This window comes from Heterocephalus glaber, unplaced genomic scaffold (assembly GCF_053883595.1).
Source record: "Heterocephalus glaber isolate CG9 unplaced genomic scaffold, H.glaber_assembly_v1.0 deba00001531, whole genome shotgun sequence".
Classification (NCBI taxonomy): domain Eukaryota; kingdom Metazoa; phylum Chordata; class Mammalia; order Rodentia; family Bathyergidae; genus Heterocephalus; species Heterocephalus glaber.
Window position 1 is genome coordinate 21,678,311 of NW_028258329.1, and position 23,663 is coordinate 21,701,973.

At 39.7% G+C, this 23,663-nt stretch overlaps 1 protein-coding gene and 1 pseudogene across 5 annotated transcripts in view; one reads left to right on the forward strand and one right to left on the reverse strand.

Moving 5' to 3' along the window:
- Nucleotides 1-23,663, forward strand: part of Efl1 (elongation factor like GTPase 1) — a 139,644-nt gene that overhangs the window by 93,987 nt on the left and 21,994 nt on the right. For all 5 annotated transcript variants that reach the window (XM_087188556.1, XM_087188559.1, XM_087188555.1 and 2 more), the window contains exons 16-17: nucleotides 15,306-15,437; nucleotides 20,993-21,140. In XM_087188556.1, the coding sequence (XP_087044682.1) occupies nucleotides 15,306-15,437; nucleotides 20,993-21,140 (280 nt within the window). The remainder of the gene's footprint in view (nucleotides 1-15,305; nucleotides 15,438-20,992; nucleotides 21,141-23,663) is intronic.
- LOC101709866 (small ribosomal subunit protein uS3 pseudogene) lies at nucleotides 3,848-4,565 on the reverse strand (annotated as a pseudogene).

Below are 23,663 nucleotides of genomic sequence, written 5' to 3' on the forward strand. Positions count from 1 at the left end.
TTTCTGCTGATCCTTTTCTAACAGCCTACTGTAACTGCACTGTCTGCATTTTTCCCCCTGAAGTCTTGCTACTTTATCAAGAATTATGAATGGATCCTTAATATTTTTCTTTAATTTGATCCACAGCAAGCAGAAATAGCTCACAGCTTGAGGTTGACCTTCTCTAGTTTTACCTCTCCATTCAGCTTTGCTTTAGTTTTCTGTTGCTTTGATCATTTTAAGGAGGATCTTTTGTGTACCTGTGCTAGAGTTGCTAAGAGCCTTTCCTATTTTTAATTGGAAATATTTAGAGTTCAGTGGTGGAGTGAGGTTATGGTTTCTTGGTCCTGTAAAGCATATCTTATCTCTTCCCTTCCCTCTTTACCCACTTTACCTCCTCTGTTGTTACTGTTGTTTGGGAAGGGGTTGTTTAGGGGTTTTTTGTTGTTGTTTTTATTTTTTTGTTTTTTGAGACAAGGTATCCCTATGTAATTCAGGCTGTCCTTGAACTCACTATGTAACCCAGGCTGGCCTCAAACTCACTGCAGTCCTCCTGCCTCAGCCTCCCAAGTGCTAGGATCACAAGTGTGTGCCACCATCTCCAGCTCTGTCTGTTTTTGAGATAGGATCTTGCTGTATACTCCACGCTGGCCCTGAACTCACTGTGTAGCCCCAGACTGGCCTTGAACTTACAGCAGTCCTCTGCCTCAGCCTCCCAAATGCTGGAATTGTAGGAGTGTGCTACCATGCCAGTGCTGCCCTTCCTTCCCTTCCCCTTCCCTTCCCTCCCTTCCTTTTTTGTCTTATATTTCCAGGATTATTTTCAACTGTACTGAGCATTTTTTTCCTCTTACATGCTGAACTTTTTATGTTTCCACAATTTATTTAAATCATTTGACTTGAAGTGGAGCACATCTTAAAGGAGTGTCACTTAAAATCATCCGTTACTATACAAGATATGAAATTAGGTCAGTGAGACAAGATACAAAGCTTGTGACTGTGACAGTACAAGTTTGTGCCTTGTAATGGAGTCATTACACTCTTTTATAGTTAACTAGTTAACAGTATACACAAAAAGTTACATAAGTAGTTTGTATCATGTACCAAACATAATTGTAATTTTGGTTAACAGATCTGTTGTTTGAAGAACTGCCACTATGACCAGTATAAGCAACTGCCACTGGGACTACTTCCATTATTGCAGGAGGTTAGAACTGTACTTGAATTCCTATCCTCTTGATTCCAAATCAAGCATAACTAGAATGCATATTATTTAAAGAAAAGAACTGATGGCAGAGAAGTGAAAATAAAGAAGGAAATGTATTTTCAGTCTGGTTTTCTGTTGTACTCTGCAGCTGTCAGTAAAGGCACTCCCTGGCTGGTTTTTACTGGGCTTCTAGTGGTACCATTTCCAGCACCTCAGCTGTCCCTTTCATACCCTCTGCAGGGCTGTCCCCATGCTTCTGTGTGTCAATTTCTCCAGGAAGCCTGTGACATTGACCTGAAACTTTTCACTTTCTCTCTTTGGATAGGAAAATGTGTTCCCTTCTCATTGTAACACTTGCCACCTTGCCCTCTAATAGCTTATCACCCTTTGTGCCCCTCCAGATTTAAATCGTTGAGAAACTGTGTTTGTGTTCATTCATTCATTCATTGATGAAACATTCTGAAGTACCTGTTTTGAGTCTGCCTTCAAAACTCAGACCATTGAAAGGCCAAGGGAAAGTTGAATAAATATTAATCAGTTCTTTGAAAGCACTGCTTGTCTAAGCTTTGGAATTTAGACTTCAAATAGAAAAGGCTCTAAAAGGTACTACAGAGAAAAAATAAAAGCAAAATAAAATGATAAACTACCATCTAGAGAAAAAATATGATAGAGTTGGGGTGTTCATTACATTACAAAGCAATATAAATGATAGTAAAAATTATAAACCTCAGTGAAGACTTGGGAAATGCTTTGAACTGGTAATCGCCTGCTTGGTTGTCTCACAGAAATCTGTGTCTGGTCTTTGTCCCTTCCTGTTCCATCTTCCCAGCTTCTCACAAACCCGCTGCATTCAAAATACAGTCCCAGCTGGCTACTGTGCCACTCAGCTGCCTCAGTCATCTGTCTCATTCCCTTCAGCCTTGTGCCGTGCCAGCCCCTTAACACGTCCCCTGTGACGTTGGCAGCCTGATGGACTTGAGCCCGCGTTGCTCCGACTGTGTCCTGGAATCCCCTTCCCACCATCACATAGCTGACTCTTATCAGTACTTTGCTCCTGTTTCTGTCCCCATGGAAAATGTTATTTTAAATATGTCAGTGAATTATGCACAACCTCCTTTCCCAGGGCCAACCTGTGTAGTGCTTTTGTCTTAGTGTGACACACCTAGAGACAACCTGAAGACTTTATTTTAACTGCCTTTCATTTGCTTAGCAACATGGTACTCGGCAGCATCAGGTGTACTGCTCTGAATGGAATCTCGTCCGTGTTTCAGCCACATGCCCTCCCTCATTGTGCCATTCCTATAGTGAGAGCCAAGCTCCACTGGGTCAGTCTGTCTCCACTGGAGTGGAGGTGTTCTGGCTCCCTTGGGATCCTTTCTCAGGGGATAAAGTGAGACCCAATAGTGATAACGCAACTGAACTCCCTTACCTTGTTCAGGACAGGAAGGGGCAAGTTTCTCCCTATTCTCAAATGCAAAGATGATAAGCCTGTGTATCTCTTAAGAGGTTGTTTCTGTTTGCTTGCTTGTTTTACAGTACTAGAGCTTGTACCCAGGGCCTCATGAATGCTAGGCCAGCAGTCTACCACTGAGCCACATCTCCCTTCTAAAAGTTTTTGATTCTTCAAGGTATTACTTTTTCTCCTCATTTGTTCTCTCTTCTGAGAGTAGGGTCCACACATGTTGGTATAACTTGCTTAAGAACTCTTACTAGCTCTAGCTGTTTCTATGAGAAGGAAAAATTTATGACAAGGTGATATCCTTGTTGCATGATTATTCCCCAGGGCCTCCCCTTGTACTAAGAGGGACAGTTGATTTCCTGAACTTTGTAGCATAGTGGGCACACTTGACCCATCTTCGGAAAGCCTTGGCTAACCCATACGTCCACTTTGAAGATGCTGGCCAACCCAGATTGGCAAAGGCTCATTTATGTACCGTGCCCACCTACCTTCATAAAAAGGTTTCTAGCAGCCCGGGGATTTACCTCAGTGGTTCTGCCACCTGCCTCAAAAGTGCAAGGTCCCGAGTTCGATCCCCGGTACCAAAAAAAAAAAAGTTTCTACCATGTGTGGGCTCCCTGACACTCTAGGTAGTTGAGTCAAAGACAGCGGAATCAGAGTTTTGAGGGAAGATATGCCCCCAGGGCAAAGAATTGGAGTTCGAAGGGAAAGGCTTCTGTAACATTCAGAGAGGGAAAGCTGAGAGCAAGAGATAGCCTTCCAGAACCCACATTCTCTAGGTTCCCACTTCCTAGGGAGTGGAACTTTTAAAAGTCCTCATGTCCCTTCCAAAGTAGCATTCACTGCTCTCACAGACCTGAAGCTATGTGGACATCCGTGACGGTGACTTAAATTTACTGCAAAGATTTAGGGTCCACTAATTCTAACCTGAACAGGTGAAGCAGGATGAGCCAATGGTTCTTGGATGTAGTGATGCTAACATCAGTTTGAAATAAAAGATTTAGGGGTCATCTTCTAGCTAGAATATTAACATATTTTCCCACAAAATGTTTTTCAATTGTAGTAATGTTTTTATTATAGCAATGAAAAAGTGCTCCACAAATGCAAATTTTCCTCTTTTTTTTCGGTCTTTGTACAAGATTTATTAAATGTCTCTATGCAGAAGCCTCCATTTCCAGATACAGCTGCCAAGGAGACTCCTGTTAGGCTGTAGGGACGGGCTGGGGCATGACAGGCAGCTCTGGCTTCCCACCCATCTTTTCTGAGATGAGATGGTAGGCAGGATCTCATCTTTGGGCTCCACATTGCTTACATGGTCAGGCAGGGGCTTCCTGGAGCGAGTTGTACCAATTTGATCCCAGGGCAGCACAACCTTTGCGTTGATGCCCACCATACCCTGACTGAGCAGCACATGGCACACAGTGGTGTCTGTAGTAGTTGATGCTCCCCCCCCGCCCCGCCCCCATGAATCATCAGGCCATCCACAGACTTCATAGAGTTAGCCCTTAGTCCTCTGAGTTTTCCAGATACATGACTTTGCAGCCCTGGTCCTGCTGATCTCTGTGATGAAGCCCAGCACCATAGCAGGCCCTCTGCATAACAGGCCCTCCCAAGAGTTTGTGACACATATTCTGCCTGGGCAGTGGCACACAGACCTCTCTGTGCCACTTTTTCAGCAGAAAGCTCTACACTATCCTCAGGAACCCAAACCTCTTCTGAACTACAGCAATCAGTTCTTGGATCTTCTGACCCATCTCACCAAGAATATTCTGTATCCTGGTGGCTAAGATAATGATTTCTGTCCTGGTTGATGTAACTCAGACCTCAGCTCCAAAGTGGCCATCCTCAGCCAGCTCCCAAGTAAGAAGCTTTGATGATGCTGTCAGGAACAAACTTCCTCTTGGAAATCTGCACTGCCATCTTGCTGCGTCACACAGCCAAACAAGGTGGTAGTGCTATTTTCTTTCCATACCAGTTTGTTCCCAGAAAGCAGCATTAGTATTCAGTCTTCCTGCCTGTCAATGTAACCTCACCCTGTAGGAGTCAACCTGTGTGCACTGGGGAACTGTTAAGAATGGGAAGAAAGTTTTCACCAGAAAGCTGATGTGTCTCTCAAGCCCAATATTTTCATTCTCTAAAATACAGCTAAAAGATGTTCCTAATACTGTTTGTTTCTGAGATTCTTTTGAAAGGGGAACATTAGGGACATCCTCCCCGCAAAAATTTGCCTGCCGACATTTACAAACTTCAAAAGAATTTATAATGTATGTTTTAGACCTCAGAGCCTAGAGACGGCCTCTGGGCCTAGCTGAAGAAGTTAGCATTTCCCTGGACATTGATGATCACCCAGTGTGTGTGACACAGCTGACATGACAGTTTATCTAGTTTCACTTGTTGTGTGGATAGGAATGAGGATGATGAAGGACTTGATCACTTATCCTCACTTATACAGGTGTTCACATAAAAACAAGTGAGGATTCTTGCTCCCAGTAAATTGCTCTATCCATATTCCTCAACCTGTTTTTTCTTCTCCCTCTCTTTTTAAATCATATGCTTTTTAATAAACATACATACTTATACCTCTCTAATCATTGAAATTTGAAAATATAGTGACTAAAAACATATCAGTGTCACACTCACTTGGGATTTTTCTCCCCTTCAACATCATTCCTCCTCCTAGCTCAGAAATTCTGGAGTGATTCCCCAGAGGGAACACATCCCTCATCCCCTGGTCCCAGCTGGAAAAAGCTTTAGTAGATATACTTTGAGTGAGGGAACTTAATTATTACAATCTTGACCAACATGACGGCAGTGAAAAATCACATGATTTAAATATAAAAAAGGTAGAAAATTATACACACACTATAATAGTGTAAAGATATGCTCCCGTGGAGAACAGAAAAATAGTGGCAAAATTAGAATGGTTTAATGAGAAGTATACTGTTCCTTTTTAAAAATTATACTTGATGGCATTTTTTTCATAGTATTTATTAGTACATGTGTACATGTGTACGTGTACACACCACATCTTAATTCTTTTTTCTGGTCCCCTTCCCCTCCATTCCAACTCTCCTTCCCCTCTCCATATACAGATCTATTTTCTACTTTTTCTTTTATTTTCCTTTTCTTTAAATTCCTATTTTCCCCCTCCCCTCCCCCTTTCCCCTATCTCTTCTTTCCTTTCCAATTTGAACAAGTTCTTCCTACTTCCCAATATCCCCAGTTTTGCTCCTTATTTATACTTTGGGTTTCTCACACAAATGAAGCTATGCTGTATTTAAACTTGTGTAACTAATTTATTTCACATAAGATCGTGGTGTCAAGGTGCATCCATTTACCCAAAACATGACTCAAGTTTATCCTTCTTTGTGTCAAGGTAGTACTCCATTGTATATACATACCACATTTTCTTTATTCATCTGTTGATGGGCATATGGGCTGTTTTCAGGATTCAGTTATTATAAATTTTGCTGCTATAAACATGGATGTGGATATATGACAGTAGTATGATGACCTTAACTCTTTCAGAGAAATACCTAGAAAGGGAATAGCTGAGTCAAATGGAATTTCCAGGTTTAGTTTGCTGAGAAATCTCCATATTGATTTCCATAGTGGTTATACCAGTTTACATTGCCACCAACAATGAGTAAGGTCCTTTTTTCCTTGAAGCGTCACCAGCATTTGTTATTGGTTGATTTCTTAATGGTAGCTATTTTTTCTGGAATGAGATGGAATCTGTGTTGTTTTAATTTTTCATTTCTCAAATGGCCAATGGTGTTGAAATTTTTTTCATGTGTTACTGTTTGTATTTCTTCAACTGAGAAATGTCTGTTCATTTCAGATGCCCATTTTGGGGTTGGATCTATAAATTTAGGGGGTCTAATCTTTTTTGAGTTCTTCATATATTTTAGATATTAGTCCTCAGAGGAGTAGCTGTCAAAAATTGTTTCCCGTTCTATAGGTTGTCGCTTCACTCTGTTGATGGTTTCTTTTGCTGTGGAGAAGTGTTTTAATTTGATGTGATACCATTGGTTGATTCTTTGTAATATTTCGTATGCAACCAGAGTTTTGTTCATAATGTCTTTTCCTACACCTATGTCTTCAAGAGTTTGTGTTTTGTATAAATATCATGTTGTATACTTAACAGTGAAACTACAACATGTCAAGAAATTCTCAAAGAGTTTTAAATCAGTTTTTTTCCTTAAATTCTTTTATTGGTACAGTTTAGGTACACAGTACATTTACATTCTCATTGGGAATTTGTACCTTTACATGATGATGTATCTTGGTTCTTATTTTTTCCCCATTCCCTGCCCTCCTCCCCCCGCCACACATACCCTTCCCTATTTGCAAAGACTTTGTTTCCATTTTTTCCATCTCTCATAATTTTTCCTTTCCCTTCTTTCCTTTCCCCTACCCCTCCCACTTCCCCTACCCCTTTGGACCTTTTATTCCTATTTCACATTACCACTTATTTATTTTAATCATTGGTATATTTATTTATTTATTTTTATTACTTAACTTCTTTTACTGGTACATTTTAGGCATACAACACATTTACATTTCTCACTGGGAACTTGTACCTTTACATGATGCATCTTGGTTCTTATTTTTTCCCCATTCCTAGCCCTCCTTTCACCCACTCCACCCTTCCCTATTTACAAAGACTTTGTTTCAATTTTTTCCATTTCTCATCATTTTCCTTGCCCTTCTTTCCTTTCCTCTACTCCTCCCACTACCCCTACCCCTAATGACATTCATCATTGGAAATTTGCACCTTTACATAGTCTCTCTTGGTTCTTATTTTTCAACCTTGCCCAGCCCTCCCTTCAACCCCTCCATCCCTCCCTATTTACAAAGATTTTGTTTCCATTTTTCCATTTTCTCATATTAATTCCATTCCCTTCTTTCCTTTCTCCTACCCCTCCCACTTCCCCTTCCCCTTTGCCCCTTTTCTTCCTATTTCACATTATCTATTACACGTTTTAGTCCTTATTTACACTTCCAGTTTCTCACACTATACATGTGTGTCCTATGTGTTTCACTTAAGAGTATCGCCTCAATGTGCATCCACTTAGCTATAAATGTCTCTAATTTCTCATTTTTTATGGCTGAGTAGTACTCCATTTTATTAAAAAACCACATTTTCTTTATCCAGTCTCCAGTTGATGGACATTTGGGCTGTTTCCAAGTTTTAGCTATTGCAAATTGTGCTAAGAACATGGGAGCACATATATCACTGTGGTATGATTCCCTTAATTCTTTGGGGAAGATCCCCAGCAGTGGAATAGCGGGGTCGAATGGGACTTCCAGTCCTAGTTCTTTCAGGTGTCTCCATACTGATTTCCACAGTGGTTGCACCAGTTTATACTCCTACCAGCAGTGAAGCAGGGTTCCTCTTTCCCCACAGTCCTGCCAGCATTTGTTATTGGTTCATTTCATGATAGTAGCCATTTTTTCTGGAGTGAGGTGGAATCTCAGCATTGTTTTCATTTGCATCTCTCGAATGACCAGTGATGTTGAACATTTTTTCATGTATTTATTTGCTATTTCTACTTCTTTGCCTGAGAAACGTCTGTTCATTTCAGATGCCCATTTTTGGATTGGGTCTTTAAATTTGGGAGGTCTGATCTTTTTAAGTTCTTTATAGATTGGAGATAGTAGACCTTTGTCTGAGGGAAAGGCAGGTGAAGATTTTTTCCCATATTGTGGGGTGTCTCTTCACACTGCTGGTGGTTTCACTTGCTGTGCAGAAGCTTTTTAAGGAGAAGAGATCCTACTTGTTGAATGTTTGTGCTAGTTCACGGGCAACTGAGGTTTTGTTCATAAAATCTTTTCCTACACCAATGTCTTCAAGAGTTCTCCCTAACCTCTGTTCCAGCCGGTTCAGCATTTCTATTTTAATATTTAGATCTTTAATCCATTTCAATTTTAGTTTAGTGCATGGCGAGAGATATAGGTCTAGTTTTAATCTTTGGCAAGTTGAAGCCCAAGTTTTCCAGCATCATTTATTAAAGAGGCTATCTTTCCTCCAGTGAGGGTGTTTGGATCCTGTACTGAAGATGAGATGGCTGAGTGTGTCTGGCGTTGTTTCTGCATCTTCTAATCTGTTCCACTGGTCCTCAAGTCTGTTTCTTTGCCAGTACCATGCTGTTTTTTTTTTATCACAGTAGCTTTGTAGTATAGTTACAGGTTGGGGTTTGTGATAGCCCCTGCCATGTCTCTGTTACCTAGAATTGCTTTTGCTATTCTGGGTCTCTTCTTGTTCCAAATGATTTTTTGGATTTTTTTCTTGAGGTCTATGAAGTATGCTGCTGGGATCTCAATTGGGATTGCATTAAATCTCTATAGCAGTTTTGGAAGTATGGCCATTTTCACTATATTGATCCTTCCTACCCAGGAGCAGGGGATGTCTGTCCATTTTCTGATATCATCTTCAATCTCTCTTTTCAGAGTGCTGTAGTTTTCAGAGAAGAGATCTTTGATTTCTTTCATTAGGATGATTCCTAGGTATTTCAGTTTTTTGGATGCTATTGTGAAAGGAATTATTTGCCCTGTTTCTCTCTCAGTGAGTCTGTCATTGGTGTAGAGGAAAGCTATTGATTTTTGTGTGTTGACCTTGAATCTGGCTACTCGACTGAATTTGGTTATTAAGTCTAGAAGACTTTTGGTGGAATTCTTGGGCTCTTCTATATACAGTATCATGTCATCTGCAGATAATGACAATTTGACTTCATTTCCTATCTTTATTCCTTTTATTTCTTTCTCTTGTCTAATTGCTGTGGCTAATGTTTCCAAAACTCTATTGAACAAGAGTGGTGATAGTGGACATCCTAGTCTTGTTCCTGATTTTAGTGTGAAGGATTTCAGTTTTTGACCATTTAGTATGATATTGGCTGTTGGTTTCTCATAGATGGCTTCTATCAGTTTGAGGTAGAGACCATCTATTCCAATTTTTTGTAGGGGTTTTTTTTATCATAAATTCATGCTGGATTTTGTCAAATGCTTTTCCTGCATCTATGGAGATAATCACATGGTTTTTGTCCTTCGCTCTATTGATATAGTGTGTGACATTGATTGATTTGCATATGTTGAACCATTCTTGCATCCCTGGGATGAATACCACTTGATCAGGGTGTATGATCTTCTTGATGATCTTCTGCTTTCTATTTGCCAGTATTTTTGCATCTATGTGCATTAGTGAGATTGGCCTGTAGTTCTCCTTTTCGGTTGGGCCTTTCTCTACTTTGGGGATCAAGGTGATGCTTGCTTCCAGAAATGAATTTGGGAGTATTGAAAGCTTCCCTTTCAATTTCATTGAAGGGTTTAAATAGCAGTTCCTCTCTAAACGTCTTGTAGAATTCAGCAGTGAAGCCATCAGGGCGTGGGCTTTTCTTAGTTGATAAGTTTTTTATTACATTTTCAATTTCATTGGTTGATATTGGGTTGTTTAGAATTTTTAGGTCTTCTTCGTTCAACTTTGGTAATTCATATGTATCTAGGAATCTGTCCATTTCTTCTGTGTTTTCCATCTTATTGGCATATAGGTTCTGGAAGTAGGTATTGATGATCCTCTGGATTTCTGCTGGGTCTGTTGTAATTTCACCCTTTTCGTTCCTAATTGCATGGACTTGGGCCTTTTCTTTCCTTTTTCTGGTAAGGTTGGCCAAGGGTTTGTCTGTTTTGTTGATTCTTTTGAAGAACCAACTCTTGGCTTCATTGAATTTTTGGATAGTTCTCTTAGTCTCCATTGCATTGATTTCTCCTCTGATCTTTATAATTTCCTCCCTTGTGTGAGCTTTGGGGTTGTCCTGCTCTTCTTTTTCTAGAAGCTTGAGGTTCAGCATCAGGTTGTTTAGTTGGGCTCATTCTGTTTTCTTAATATGCATAATCACTGCTATGAATTTCCCTTGTAAGACTGCTTTCATTGTGTCCCATAGATTCCAATGTGTTGTATTGTCATTGTCATTTAATTGAAGGAACTGTCTGATTTCTTCTTTAATTTCCTCTGTGACCCATTGGTTATTCAGAAGTGTGTTGTTCAATTTCCACGTGTTTATGAAATTTTTCCAGTTGCTTTTGCTATGGAGCTCCAATTTCATCTCACTATGTTCTGATAATATTCAGGGGATAACTTCAGTTCCTTTGCAGTTACTTAAACAAGTTCTATGCATGATTATGTAGTCTATTTTGGAGAATGACCCATGCGCTGCTGAGAAGAATGTGTATTCTGATTTTGTGGGGTGGAACACTCTGTAAACATCTGTTAAGTTCATTTGTTCAAGAGTTCGATTGAGTTCTAATATTTCATTACTTATTTTTTGTCTAGTTGATCTATCTATTTGTGACAGTGGGCTATTGAGGTCCCCCACTACAATTGTATTAGTGCATATATGACTTTTCATGTCAGTATTTGTTTTATATAGTTGGGCACACTAGTGTTTGGTGTATAGATATTTATGATTGTCATCTCTTCCTTTTGGATTCTTCCCTTTACAAGGATGTAGTGTCCTTCTTCGTCTGTCTTAATCAGTGTTGGTTTGAAATCTGCTTGATCTGCAAAGAAGATAGCTACTCCTGCTTATTTGCTGGTTCCTGTTGCATGGGGTATTGTTTTCCACCCTTTAACTTTCAGTCTATGAGTTTCCTTTTGAATTAAGTGTGTTTCTTGTATGTAGCACATTGTTGGATTTTGCTTCTGGACTCATTCTGCCAGTCTATTTCTTTTGGTTGGTGAATTGAGACCATTAACGTTGATGGTTATAACTGAAACGTATTGACTTATCATTGTCATGCCTTTTTCTTTTTGTTGGGCTCTTCCCCTTTACATTTTATTTCTTTTTGTGCCTGACGGGTTCATTCTGCTTTGCTTCCTGGGGTTGTGATCCTAAATATCTGTTCCTAGGATATTGTATAAAATTCTTTGGAGTGCTGGTTTGGTATTCATGAAGTTCCTAAGGTGTTCTTTTTCATGAAAGTATCTTATTTCTCCATCCATTTTGAAAGATAGTTTTTCGGGGTACATCAATCTGGGTTGGAGGCTGTTTTCTTTGAGGGTTTGGAATATGTCACTCCAAGCTCTTCCTGCCTTGAGGGTTTGTGTTGAGAAGCCTGCTGTGATTCTGATGGGCTTTCCTTTGTATGTGATTTGTTTCTTTTCTCTAACTGCTTGCAGAACTTTGTTCTTCTGTTGAGTTTCTGGAATCTTAACAATTATATGCCTATATGTAGATTTTTTTTTTGGTCAAGGCTAGTTGGAGTCCTATATGCCTCACTTATCCTGTATGTCAAGTTCTTTTCCCTTGCTTGGGAAGTTTTCTGCCATTACTTCTGTGAAGAGTTTTTTTTATGTTGTCTGCACTCTCTCCTGTTTCTTCTTTGACTCAAATCATTCCTATGTTATTCTTCTTTGCATCGTCTAGCAGTTGCTGGATTGATCTCTCGTGTTCCCTTACAATTTTGAAGCAGTTTTTCTTTTCCTGGTCACTAATTGCAATCTTATTGTCTATATCTGAAATTCTGGCCTCACATTGGCTCATTCTGCTGTGTAGACTTTCAATGGAGTTTTTGATCTCCTGGAAATCTATTTGCATCTGTTTTATGGTTTCTTTTTGTTTTCTGTGTTGGGATTCCACCATGTTCCTCAGCTCTTCTCTAGCTTTACTAATCATGTCTTGTACTAGGAGCACAATCTCTGCTGTTATCTGAGAAATTATTTCTGATTTCTATTTTTCCAGATCCCCTTTTGTTGCCAGTTCATTGGGTCCAGGTGGTTGAGTATCAGAGTGTTCCATCTCATTTCCCTTTGGGGTTGCTGTAGGTGATCTGGAAGTCTGGTTTTGTGACTTATTTATGTCTTCTTTTCAACCCGGGTGTAGGGGGCTGCTGTTGGCTCCCTCGCAGCTCACCTCCTCTGAGCTGGGAGACGTGGGACAGTGGCTCAGAAGCACCTTCCTCTGGGCCAGAAATGGTGGGATGGATGGCAGCCTGGAAGCCCCTTCCTCTGGGCCGGATCAGTGGGACAGCGGTTCAGAAGCCCCTTCCTCTGGGCTGGGATCGGCGGGATGGACAGTGGCCCGGATGCCCCTTCCTCTAAGCCGGGAGCGGTGGGAAGGCAGCTCAGAAGCCCCTTCCTCTTTGCCGGGAGCGGCAGGACGGATGGTCTCATTGGTACATTTTAAGTATACAATATAATGACATTCATCATTGGAAATTTGCACCTTTACATAATCTCTCTTGGTTCTTATTTTTCCCCCTTCCCCTGCTCTCCCTTCAACCCCTCCTTCCCTTCCTATTTACAAAGACTTTGTTTAAATTTTTCCATTTTCTCATATTAATTACATTCCCTTTTTTCCTTTCCCCCTTACCGTTCCCATTTCCCCTTCCCCTTTGCCCCTTTTCTTCCTATTTCACATTATCTATTATACCTTTTACTCCTTATTTACACTTTCAGTTTCTCACACCTGAGAAACTATTCGGTATTTACACGTGTGTGTCCTATTTATTTCACTTGAGTATCGCCTCAATATGCATCCATTTAGCTATAAATGTCTCTAATTTCTCATTCTTTATGGCTGAGTAGTACTCCATTTTATTAAAAAAAAGACACACACATTTTCTTTATCCAGTCTCCAGTTGATGGGCATCTGGGCTGCTTCCAAGTTTTAGCTATTACAAACTGTGCTGGTATGAACATGGGTGCACATATATCACTGTGGTATGATTCTTTTAATTTTATTGTGATATGCCCAGGTAAACTTAATAATCCCTTTCCTGGTTTGAAAGGTTTTTTTTTCAAATAACTAAAATTGTGTCATACAGTAGAGGTAGCAAAGATCTTACTGTTTTTGCAGCCCTGCCTTTTCCATATATTCATAGTCTTAACTAGAAATATAGTGTTAACCTTTTTCTTTTCTGTTTTTGGAGGAATTATCATGTCAACAGGCCTGGGTATGTCTAATTAGCAAGAATAGGTTTGGTATTGGAATAGTGAAATATAAACCAGAAGTTGAAAGACACAATGTCTGAAGTACACTGCCTACTTGCAGCTTGTGTCTTGAGTGATACAGAGGAAGGCAGCATTTGGCTTTTCACAGAAACCGTGTGCTCATTGTGCAGGAAAGGGATGCAGGCAGGGGAGAAGTGAAAGAGGCTCAAAAGAAATGTTTTGCATGGGATTTTCTTGTCTCCTCACTGGTAATGAAGCTGTTCCTAGGAGCCGTGGGAGAAACTTAGGCACTAGCTCTGCTGCATCATGGTACCTAGGCCAATGTCCATGAGAAGCTGTAGCCATTGTAGACTTCTCTGTGCACTGGACCAACAGGTGCAGTCATAAAGAAAATTAGACTTTGTCAAGGAGGTAGCCTGGAGGCACAGAGAGAATTTAGCACCCTGGAAACTTTAGCCTGAAGAAGTTCCCAGGTACAGAAAAGGTCCATTGGTGGCAAACCTATAGTATGTGTGCCACAGCTGGCCGTTTGTTATTGAGAGCTCTGAAAAGCTCACCATCACTGGACACCATGCCCTGATCTGAACTGCTGAAAGAGCTAATTAGTAACGCTTAGTGTGAGGCAGAACAAAGTCAAAAGGTCTGAAAATGCCTCATAATCCATGGTTGTTGATGAGAGTGGAAGAAGCACCTTTCTGTGAGTCTTTGGATAGCTAACTTGGGACAGTGTGTGGAGAGAATGTTTTTTGACATTCAGAGCACTCCCTCCCTTCAGTGAGAGGTCCCCACGCTGCAATCAGAGAAGAACCTCTCTACTGCTGACCCCTCCCCAGTGGATGCTGGGCTGTCCCTTCACAGTACTGTCTACTGAAACAAAGCAGAAGGGGTTCCTCCATTTCCTTTCTTTAGTTATTTCTAAGCCCAAAATGCAAAAGTTGATGCTGATGCAGTATCTCTGCCCTTTCTTCTTATGTCACCTTGCCCTATACCAGGTGACCTCTCCTGCCCTGCCTCCCTCCCTCCATCTTCCCCTCAACATGAAGCCCCACAAATAACCTTGTACGTGTTTCTTACTATGTCTTATAATACTGTCCACTCCTATTCTGGATGTGAAATTCAGAGCCTCTTCATCTCTCCAGCTAGGATTTCTGTCTGCTCCCATCTGCTCAGCAAGGTATATATATGCACCCTTCAGAGTCTCATGGTGTCATCAGCCAGGAACCTGGAAGGCAGGAGGGGGCAGCTTTTCTTTAAATCTAGGGTGGCACGGAGGGTCACTAGGTTTAGGTACTCCACAGCAACATCAGATTTTAAGTCTCAGTAAGTTCCTTTTATCCATAGGCAAGTGGATTAGCAAAATAGGTTGTTGCAGCGGTCGTCTTACATTTCTTTAAAATAGTTAGAAAGGATCATTGTTTTCAGACCAATACATCTGGAAATGGTCATTTTTGTGTTTGAAGCAGGTATACTTTAACCATATCTCATGTAGTAGGAGTTGTATATCTGGAAAACAAAAACTAGCAGAATTTCTATGGTTTTAACAGCAGTTAGTACCCAGGTTTATAAAACAACACAGGTCTGCCTCATTCTGTGTAACATTTTGAAAGTGTTTGGCTCTGTGAAGTATACACTATGTCAGTTCAGTTATGTTCCTAACATAAATTCAGAATTGCCATCCCTTATTGACCCTGTGAATCTTTTTCTCTCTGCAGGAATAGGAGGTCTTCAAGACTTTGTGCTGAAATCTGCGACCCTGTGTAGCTTGCCATCTTGCCCACCTTTCATACCACTTAGCTTTGAAGCCACCCCTATTGTGAGAGTTGCTGTTGAGCCGAAACACCCAAGTAAGTGACCTTGTTTTTAAGAGCATTTGATCCACCTACTTTATTCATATCAGTCAAAAACAAAAACAGCTTCCTGTACCTGTAACTATACATACATGGACTTTTGTGCTAAGGTTTCATGTACATTATGAATGATGTTCATCTTAAGCTTAAGTGCATGTGCTTGCATTGGTATTGGCATCTGGAGAGTTGTTCCACAGTATACTGTGCATTTTTGTTGATGTATCTAATAGTAGCAACCCTTGGAGGGCATCAAGCCTGCCTTAGAAACATGGCATGGTTAGGTACCTTTGGTGTCCAAGGAGATTGATGGCAGAGACAGGCTCTTCTCTGCACCCTCCATAACCCTCAGCAAAGCTAATGTTTTATTCGACTGGTTCCAAGTTAGAATCTTATCCCCAGCTCCTTGTTTCAAACTCCATCCTCTGCCACTTTCTTCTAGGCTTGCTGGATTGTCTGGACACTGAACATATCCTTTCTCTTTAGAAAATATTTCCTGCACTTTCTTCCTGGCTGCCTGATCATATCGTAATGAATCTTAGTCTTTGTGTTTACTCTTTGTCTGGCCAGTGCTTGTGAGTGCTTGTATTTCTCTTCGTATGACTGTCACTGAGCCCTTACCAGAAACTCCAGAACTGCAGTCTGGTGTGCTCTGGCCTCATTGGGCCTGTACATGTATATTCTTCCTCTCCCCTGACTGTAGCTTTCCAAAAACTCATCCCTTCTCCATGTGAGGGAGCCCGGACACCTATCACAGATACTTGGAGGACTATGTCTCTAACTTTTGGTTTCTTTCCTGACTTGGGCAGAGGTTTTTCTGGAGTAACTGGACTGACAGTGCCTGGTTGCTTCATGGGTTCACCCTGTTCTCTATATGGCCAGCTTCTGCATTGTGAGCTTGTCCAGACCTTGACCCTGATGGCTCTAGCCACTGTCCCCTGCAATACAACCTTTAAAGCATAGACTACAAGAAAGCTCAGTTGTGTTTAAGTTTTGATATTGGGTTCTGGCAACCAAGATATAATGTGAGATGTATCTTTACTCTTATTTAGGCTTTTTGTTTTTTTTTTGAATTTGTGTTTAAAGTATATAAATAGGAATTAACAAATATTTGATCATTTAAACTTTAATATTTAATACAGATGTATAATTTTTGATTATATGCTGGTCAGCGCTCATGTCCAAACCAAGTGAAAGCCCCGCCCTGCAGAGCAGCAGAACTATCAGGACTATGAATTGCAGGTCTTCGTCTTTGGCTCACTTCCTGTCCCAAGCAATATGTCCATGAGATTAACTTCTTTACCTTGTCCAGAAATGAGATAGTCTAACACAGAGAATTATGTGGGATTAGCCTTCTGGATGCCAAAGTGTATTCATCTGTGCTTCATTAAATTTTTCTGAACTTTATAAAAAAATAAGCTAAAAAGGGGCCAAGGATTTAGCTCAGTGGTTCCGGCGCCTGCCCCGCAACCGCAAGGTCCCGAGTCAAACAAAAAATGAGCTAAAAAGGTTGGAAGGGGCATCCATTTTTATTCATATTTAAAAAGAACGTTACAACTTTTTCCCACCGACTTTGTTGTGTTTTTTTTTTTGATACTGGGATCGAACTCAGGTCCTTGTGCTTGCACAGCAGGCGGCAAAACCACTGAGCTAAATCCCCGGCCCCAACTTTGTTGTTTTTACTGGATTTACCATGCATTTCTTGGTTGTGTTACTAAAGTGTTCCATTTGTATCTTTCACTGTCTAAATTTTATACTCATTGGTCTATCATGTCAGAATTGTATTTTACATTCAGAACATCTTTGAGAAACCTTTCCTAGATGCTGTCTTCATTCCATACTTCCTTTGGAACAATACCCCTTTCTCCCTGGGCCCCATGGCTGTTGCAGTTTTCCTCCCTCTTATAGCCAGACACCCTCATAGCCCTGTCTCTGAGAAGCCCTGGATGGATCCACTGTTGACCTGAACATGTATACCCGACTCTTTTCTGTTTCATCATGACAGACCGGGCGAGCTAGTCCAGAACAAACCTGTTACTCTTCTCCAGGCAGAAGCAAGTCCTGAGCATTTGTTCTCTTACCTTTCTCTGATTTCCCAGGCAGGAGTCAAAAAATGTCACATCTGCTCCATGCACACAGGAGCTACTCAAAACTCAGCATGGAGGACCACAGACATCCCGAAGCCATTGTTACTTTTATTACCACTGATCCCTCCTGCATTCCACACATTATACTGAGGATTTTCCATTTATTATCTCATTTAATTCTCTCATAAGCTATGTGGATTAAGATGCTATTTTTTATCTTATCCTCACATGAGGGAAACTGCAGCATGAAAAAGGTAATTAACATGTCCAAGATTTTACAGTTAGCAGTTGATTTAGGAGTCGAACCTCTGCCTAGTGACAGTTCTGAATCTATCTTTAGGAGGAATTTAAATCCTATTTATCTCAGAATTCTTGCATCCTTTATCCGTGTCAGTTAAGGAAGTGGGTTTTTGTTCCTGTTGCTATGGATACATGTTTCATTTACATTATGAAACACAAATGTAGAAATTATTTAAAAGTTTAAGATTAAAATGATGTAAGTTTTTTAGATTTTTATTGTTGTAGTTATTGGTTTTTGGGGTTTTTTTATACTGGGATTGAACCCAGGGCCTTACACATGCTAGACAAGCACTCTACCACTGAGCTGCATCCCCAGCTCTTTTTATTTTAATTTTGAGACAGGGCCTCACTAAATTGCTGAGGCTGGGCTTAAACTTGTGATCTTCCTGCCTTAGCCTTTAGTGTTTGATGAAGCTTCATATTGTAGGTATCACTTACTTGTGATTGTGGTTTGTAATTCTGTGAGTTATCTAATATTGCATAGCACATTATTCTTAGTGGCTTAAAACAACACTAATCATTTTTTTTACAGTCTCTTTGGTCAAGAGTTTGGGAGCTGTTCAGCTTGGTGTCTCCCTGCAGTTGCAGTCAAACATCACCTGAGGCTGTAGCCTCTTGGAGGCTCAGCTGTCCTTCAGCTGGTGCTGGCTAGACCTCTGTTCCTTTCCACTGGGACCTTCTCATGCATCCTGTGGAATAGTGTGAGGTCACTGGCTTTTGCCAGTAACCTGGAGCTGACCCTCAGAGACACATGTGGCCACCTCCACAGTGTTTTGTGGGTCACATAGGCCAATCTAACGCACTGTAAAGGGGACACATGGCAGGATGAATGTCAGGGGCCAGATGGCTGGGGCTGAATTAGAAGCTGACTATACAATAAGGCCTCATTGTTTTTGAATACCATGCTTTAACACTAATACTGCTCCTCAGATGTCTGCTCCTCGATTCCATTTATTACAGCACTTTATTTGAAAGTTATTGTCACTGGGAAAGCCACTTCACAGAAACGCAAGTCCCAGTGAAAGAAATGCATCACCTCTTCCTTTACCAAGTCATGATGTCCATTGTAGAATCCCATTTACAACCCATAAAAGTTATCTATTTTCCTTAATGTTAGTTTTTCTTACAAAAATTTGGAGATGTTGATTTTTATATCTTCAATGCACTATCCGCTTGGAAGATTTTTAATATGGGGTAGGAAAATCACCTTGTAAATTTTGAGAGGTTTATACACGATGTATTTATTACGTTTTTGACAGAATGTCTGTCAGTGGAAATGTTTTAAAATAACTAATTGCAAAATGTTGTCTCCATGTTTCAATTTTATTTAAAATATTTCTTATTGTTAAACTGTCATCTTTACCTTGAAGAAACAGATTTTAAGTGTGTGTTTACTTTATAATTTGGCTGATGGAGTACTGGGGAAAGTTGTGGATAATGATGGTGGTGGTGGTGGTGGTGGTGGTGGTGGTGGTGGTGGTGGTGGTGGTGGTGGTGGTGGTGGTGGTGGTGGTGATGATGTGCATGTTATTAGTATTATCAGTGCTTTCTCTGTAGGAATCCTTTTCAGCCAGGTTTTAAATTCTGTGAAGGTTAGGGTAGTAACACTAGGAGGGATCTGTAAGTCCTCTGAGTCAAGCAAAGGAAAATAACAAAGGAATATGCTGAAAGGTATAGGGCAAGGTGCCTCTGCTGGCCCTGCGTGTGGAGCAACCCACTCTGCCTGCCTCACGGCTCCTGCACCCAGAGTGGCTGTGACTGTGGCCCTGTGCCGTGTGCCTGTGGAGCGTGGGCACCACGCCTGCTAACCAGTTTCAAAACCAGGTTCTGCTCCATCATCGCTCTTCACATTGAGCACAGCTCCTTAGCTCTTCCGTACTTTTTTCCTCATCTACAGAGTGAGAGCATTAATTGTACCTGCCTCACAGTTGATGACTTCATATAGGCGGAGTGCTTGTCTGGCATAGGGATGGTGCTACAAAGTGTTAGTTATTATTAAAAGATTTTTTTGTTTGTACTCAGGATTGAACCCAAGGCCTTCATACTGAGCTATATCCCCAGCCCTTCTTTTTTTAATTGTTTATTTTGAGACCGGGTCTTGCTAGGTTGCTAAATTACCCAGGCTGGGCAGGAATTTATGATCCTCCAGTCTCAGCCCTCTAGAGTGCTGGAATTACAGGTGTATGCCACCACGCCTAGCTAAAATAATTTTATTTTAAAAATAGGCACGAAAGTTCTAATATTCTTTTCCAGGCCACTAATTAATAAACTTTTGTAATGCTTGTTAAAAACCACTGCCTTTCAGAAAGCCCCTGTGGTTTTGTATGTTTAGTGTGTTGAAACCAAGCATTGAATTGTTGCTAATTCTTTTCTTCATATGTAGAATTGAAACAGTACTGCATAAAAATGCCTTCAAAGTCAAAAGTCTCTGTTTAGGCTGCAGCAAGAGACCTTCTGGGCTCCCTTGTGTGAATCTTAGGAGCTGAAAGGGGTGAAAAAGCAGCTATCATAGTCCCCATCCATCCTCTCAAGTCCCATGAACTTAGGGAAGAATTACAGGAAGGCTCCGATTTACGAACAATTCTCCTGAAACATACCTCATTCATAAGTTGGGGACTTAACCTTATACACCAAAAGCACAAGCAGAGTGCAGTACAGATAGTGCCATTGCTCACCAGGTACAGTAGCTTGTTTATTCTAAAATCCACAGTTCTATCAAGCAGTTTCACAAATAGTTATTTTTAGTGTGAAGTTCTGGTAAAGTTTTTTGATTATCATTAAATGATTCTCTTGGTAATTTGTTGATGTTATATGTATCATTTCAGGAAATATTCTGTTACATTTCTAGGTATATAATATGTTCACTCATAATAAGATTTATATGATGTTGGATCATAAATTTAATCTTTATAATAATGATATTTGTATCTGCTGACCATTTGAAGAAGTTGTGTAAGTCAGGTTTGGAGTCGTGATGATAAGCTTGTGAGTGTCTCGTGTTGTCTGTGTAGATGAATGCATGGAAGTTTTATTCATATCGCTGCATTATTTGGAAGAAAAATAAACTTACCATTACTTTAAGATTTTATTTCATTGTAATTTTCGTGAGTGGCTATTATCTTTAGACTGTGTTAGTTCTAATATTTAATCCGTATTTTATTAACCTAGGTGAAATGCCTCAGCTTGTGAAAGGAATGAAGCTCTTGAACCAAGCTGATCCCTGTGTCCAGATTTTAATTCAGGAAACAGGAGAGCACGTTTTGGTGACAGCAGGGGAAGTTCATCTTCAGCGATGCTTGGATGACTTAAAAGAAAGGTTAGATAAAAGTGTTAGAGATGGAGAAATGATAGGTTTGTTTGGGATGTTTTTCAGTGTTTCCTAAACCAGGCAAACTTGGACTGTGGCCTGTATTTGGAGGAAAATGAAATGCCCTCCATTCAGACATAGACTGTCATTGGATTATCAATATAATTTTTATTAACTAAAAAATGGAATTTATTGACCACCCTTGAACTATTTTGCATTTTTAGTTTAAATTATAAAACATTTTCACATGTGTATATTTTAGTTTAAGCATATACATAGCATGCATATCAGGGCAACAATAAGTTTTGGTAAATGTAGGTGTGATTACGATAGACTTTTATTGTTGTCTCCACAGTGTGAACCTTCTGGAACTCTTTATATTTCTCTATGAAGGTGATATATAAGTGTCAGTAAATGGGCAACCTAAATCACTTTGTAAACAACACTTTTCAAGGATGAGAATATAGCTCAAGTGGTAGAGAACTTGCATAGCAAGCACAAGGCCCTGGGTTCAGTGCCCAGCATTGCCAAAAAAAAAAAAAAAAAATCATATTCTGCTTAGATAGAAATAAAATAGGTTTTATATATGATTCTAGAATATGGCAATTATGCTGAAACTATTTACTATTTCTAATAGTTTTTAAAGGCTTTTAGCCCATGAAGAGTTTTTTTTTTCTTGTCCAGTTCTCATATTTGTATTTTTATTCTTCTTTATAATGCTTCCCAAATTCTCTAGTACAATGCTAAACAGAATCTGTAACAGTAGACACCTTTGTCTTAATCCTGGCTGCAAACAGCAGCTTTCAAACCAGTAGTATATGTTTGCTCTAGTTATTTTGAAGATACTCTTTATCAGTTTTATTCTTGGCTTGCTAAGAAAAAAGATCATGTATAAATGACAGTCTTTTTTTTCAGATGTAAAAATCAACACTAGGTATTGAATTTTCTTGAATGCTGATTTTATATTTTTAAAGATGATTCAAAAATTGACATTTTAATTTTATATATTCTATTAACAGAGCTAATGCAAACTAATTTTTATAATAATCTATGGTTTAAGAAAAAACTGTTGTGAATTTTTTCCTAAACTGCAGTCTTTAATTCCATTTTTCAGTGTAGTATAATGACTAGGAGTGTGGATTCTGAAGTCAGACCTAGATTTGGATCCTAAATTCTCCATTAACTAGCCATTTGGAGAAGAAGCTTAACCTGTCTTAGCTAATTTTCCCTTCTACTAAATGAGGATAATACTAATACAACTAAAGAAGCAATTCATGTAAAACACAGTGGTAACCCTATCTCGTACATAATAAGTGAACATCGAAAACAAAGTACATATGCCCATGTACATGTTTTTCATTGTATAGTAATTTTATCTTAGCTTTAATATCTGAATTCTTTGGTAGAATTGAACTGTGGTTTTGTTCGTACTGTTGGGTTTAAATGAGCATCATAGTAACTGAAAATTAATACATGTAGAAATCAATCTTGTACATTCTGCATGTATATATTTATTGAAACAAGCTAATCATTGGATATGAAAAAATTACAAAACTATAACTTTTTTTTTAAGCAGTACAGGAGATTGAACTCTAGGGCCTTTGCACTGAGCTACATCCCCAACCCATGTTTTATTTTTTAAGTTAGGGACTAAGTTGCCCAGGCTAGGTTTGAACTTGTGATCCTTCTGCCTCAGCCTCCTACAGTTCTGGGATTAGAAGCATGCTCCACCACACCCCACTACAAAATCATATCTTTTATTGGAAATATCCTTTTCATTTTTTGATTTTCTTTCACATGTTATAGTGTATTTCAAATTCTGTGTTCTAAAAGTGAATTTGAATATCATTATTTTGAGAATATTATGTATTGACTTAAAATTTGTCAAGTCATAAGATGATACCTACCCCCAAAGTATAGAAAATAGAAAATCTGGAATTAAATATAAACACTTCAGAAACTTTAGTATTCAGTTTCCTTACAGAACAGCATTTTCTAAGGAAAAAGTTCCTCTAGTGTGCATATGCACATATACACACATGTACACATATGTGCATACATTTTTACATACATGCATCCACATTGCGGATGCAGTAAACGATATGGACCAGACCAGAGCTGCAGTGTTGACTGGCAGTGAGGAATGGAGAAACTGAGAGATAAAGATACTGTCTGGTTCCATCATCATCAGACTCTGTCCTATGTGAATTTAGAACTTCATTCAGAAGAAAGGCCAGCATGAAACTATACTTGTGTTATGTGGGAAGAAGGGCTTTCTGAACTTGGTGCCAGATCAGGGCTCAAGACTTTATGCTATCCAGTATAGTGGCTAATATCCATGTGAAACTCTTTAAAATCAAATTAGTTAAAATCAAAATTAAAAATCTAGTTCCTCAGTTATACTAGCCAGATTTCAGATGCTCAGTAGCTACATGTGGCTGTTTCCTTCCAGTTGTACTGGCCACATTTTAAGTGCTTGATAATCACCATGAAGGTATGGAGTAAAGGTATAGGTATCCTGAAAGCCTCTGA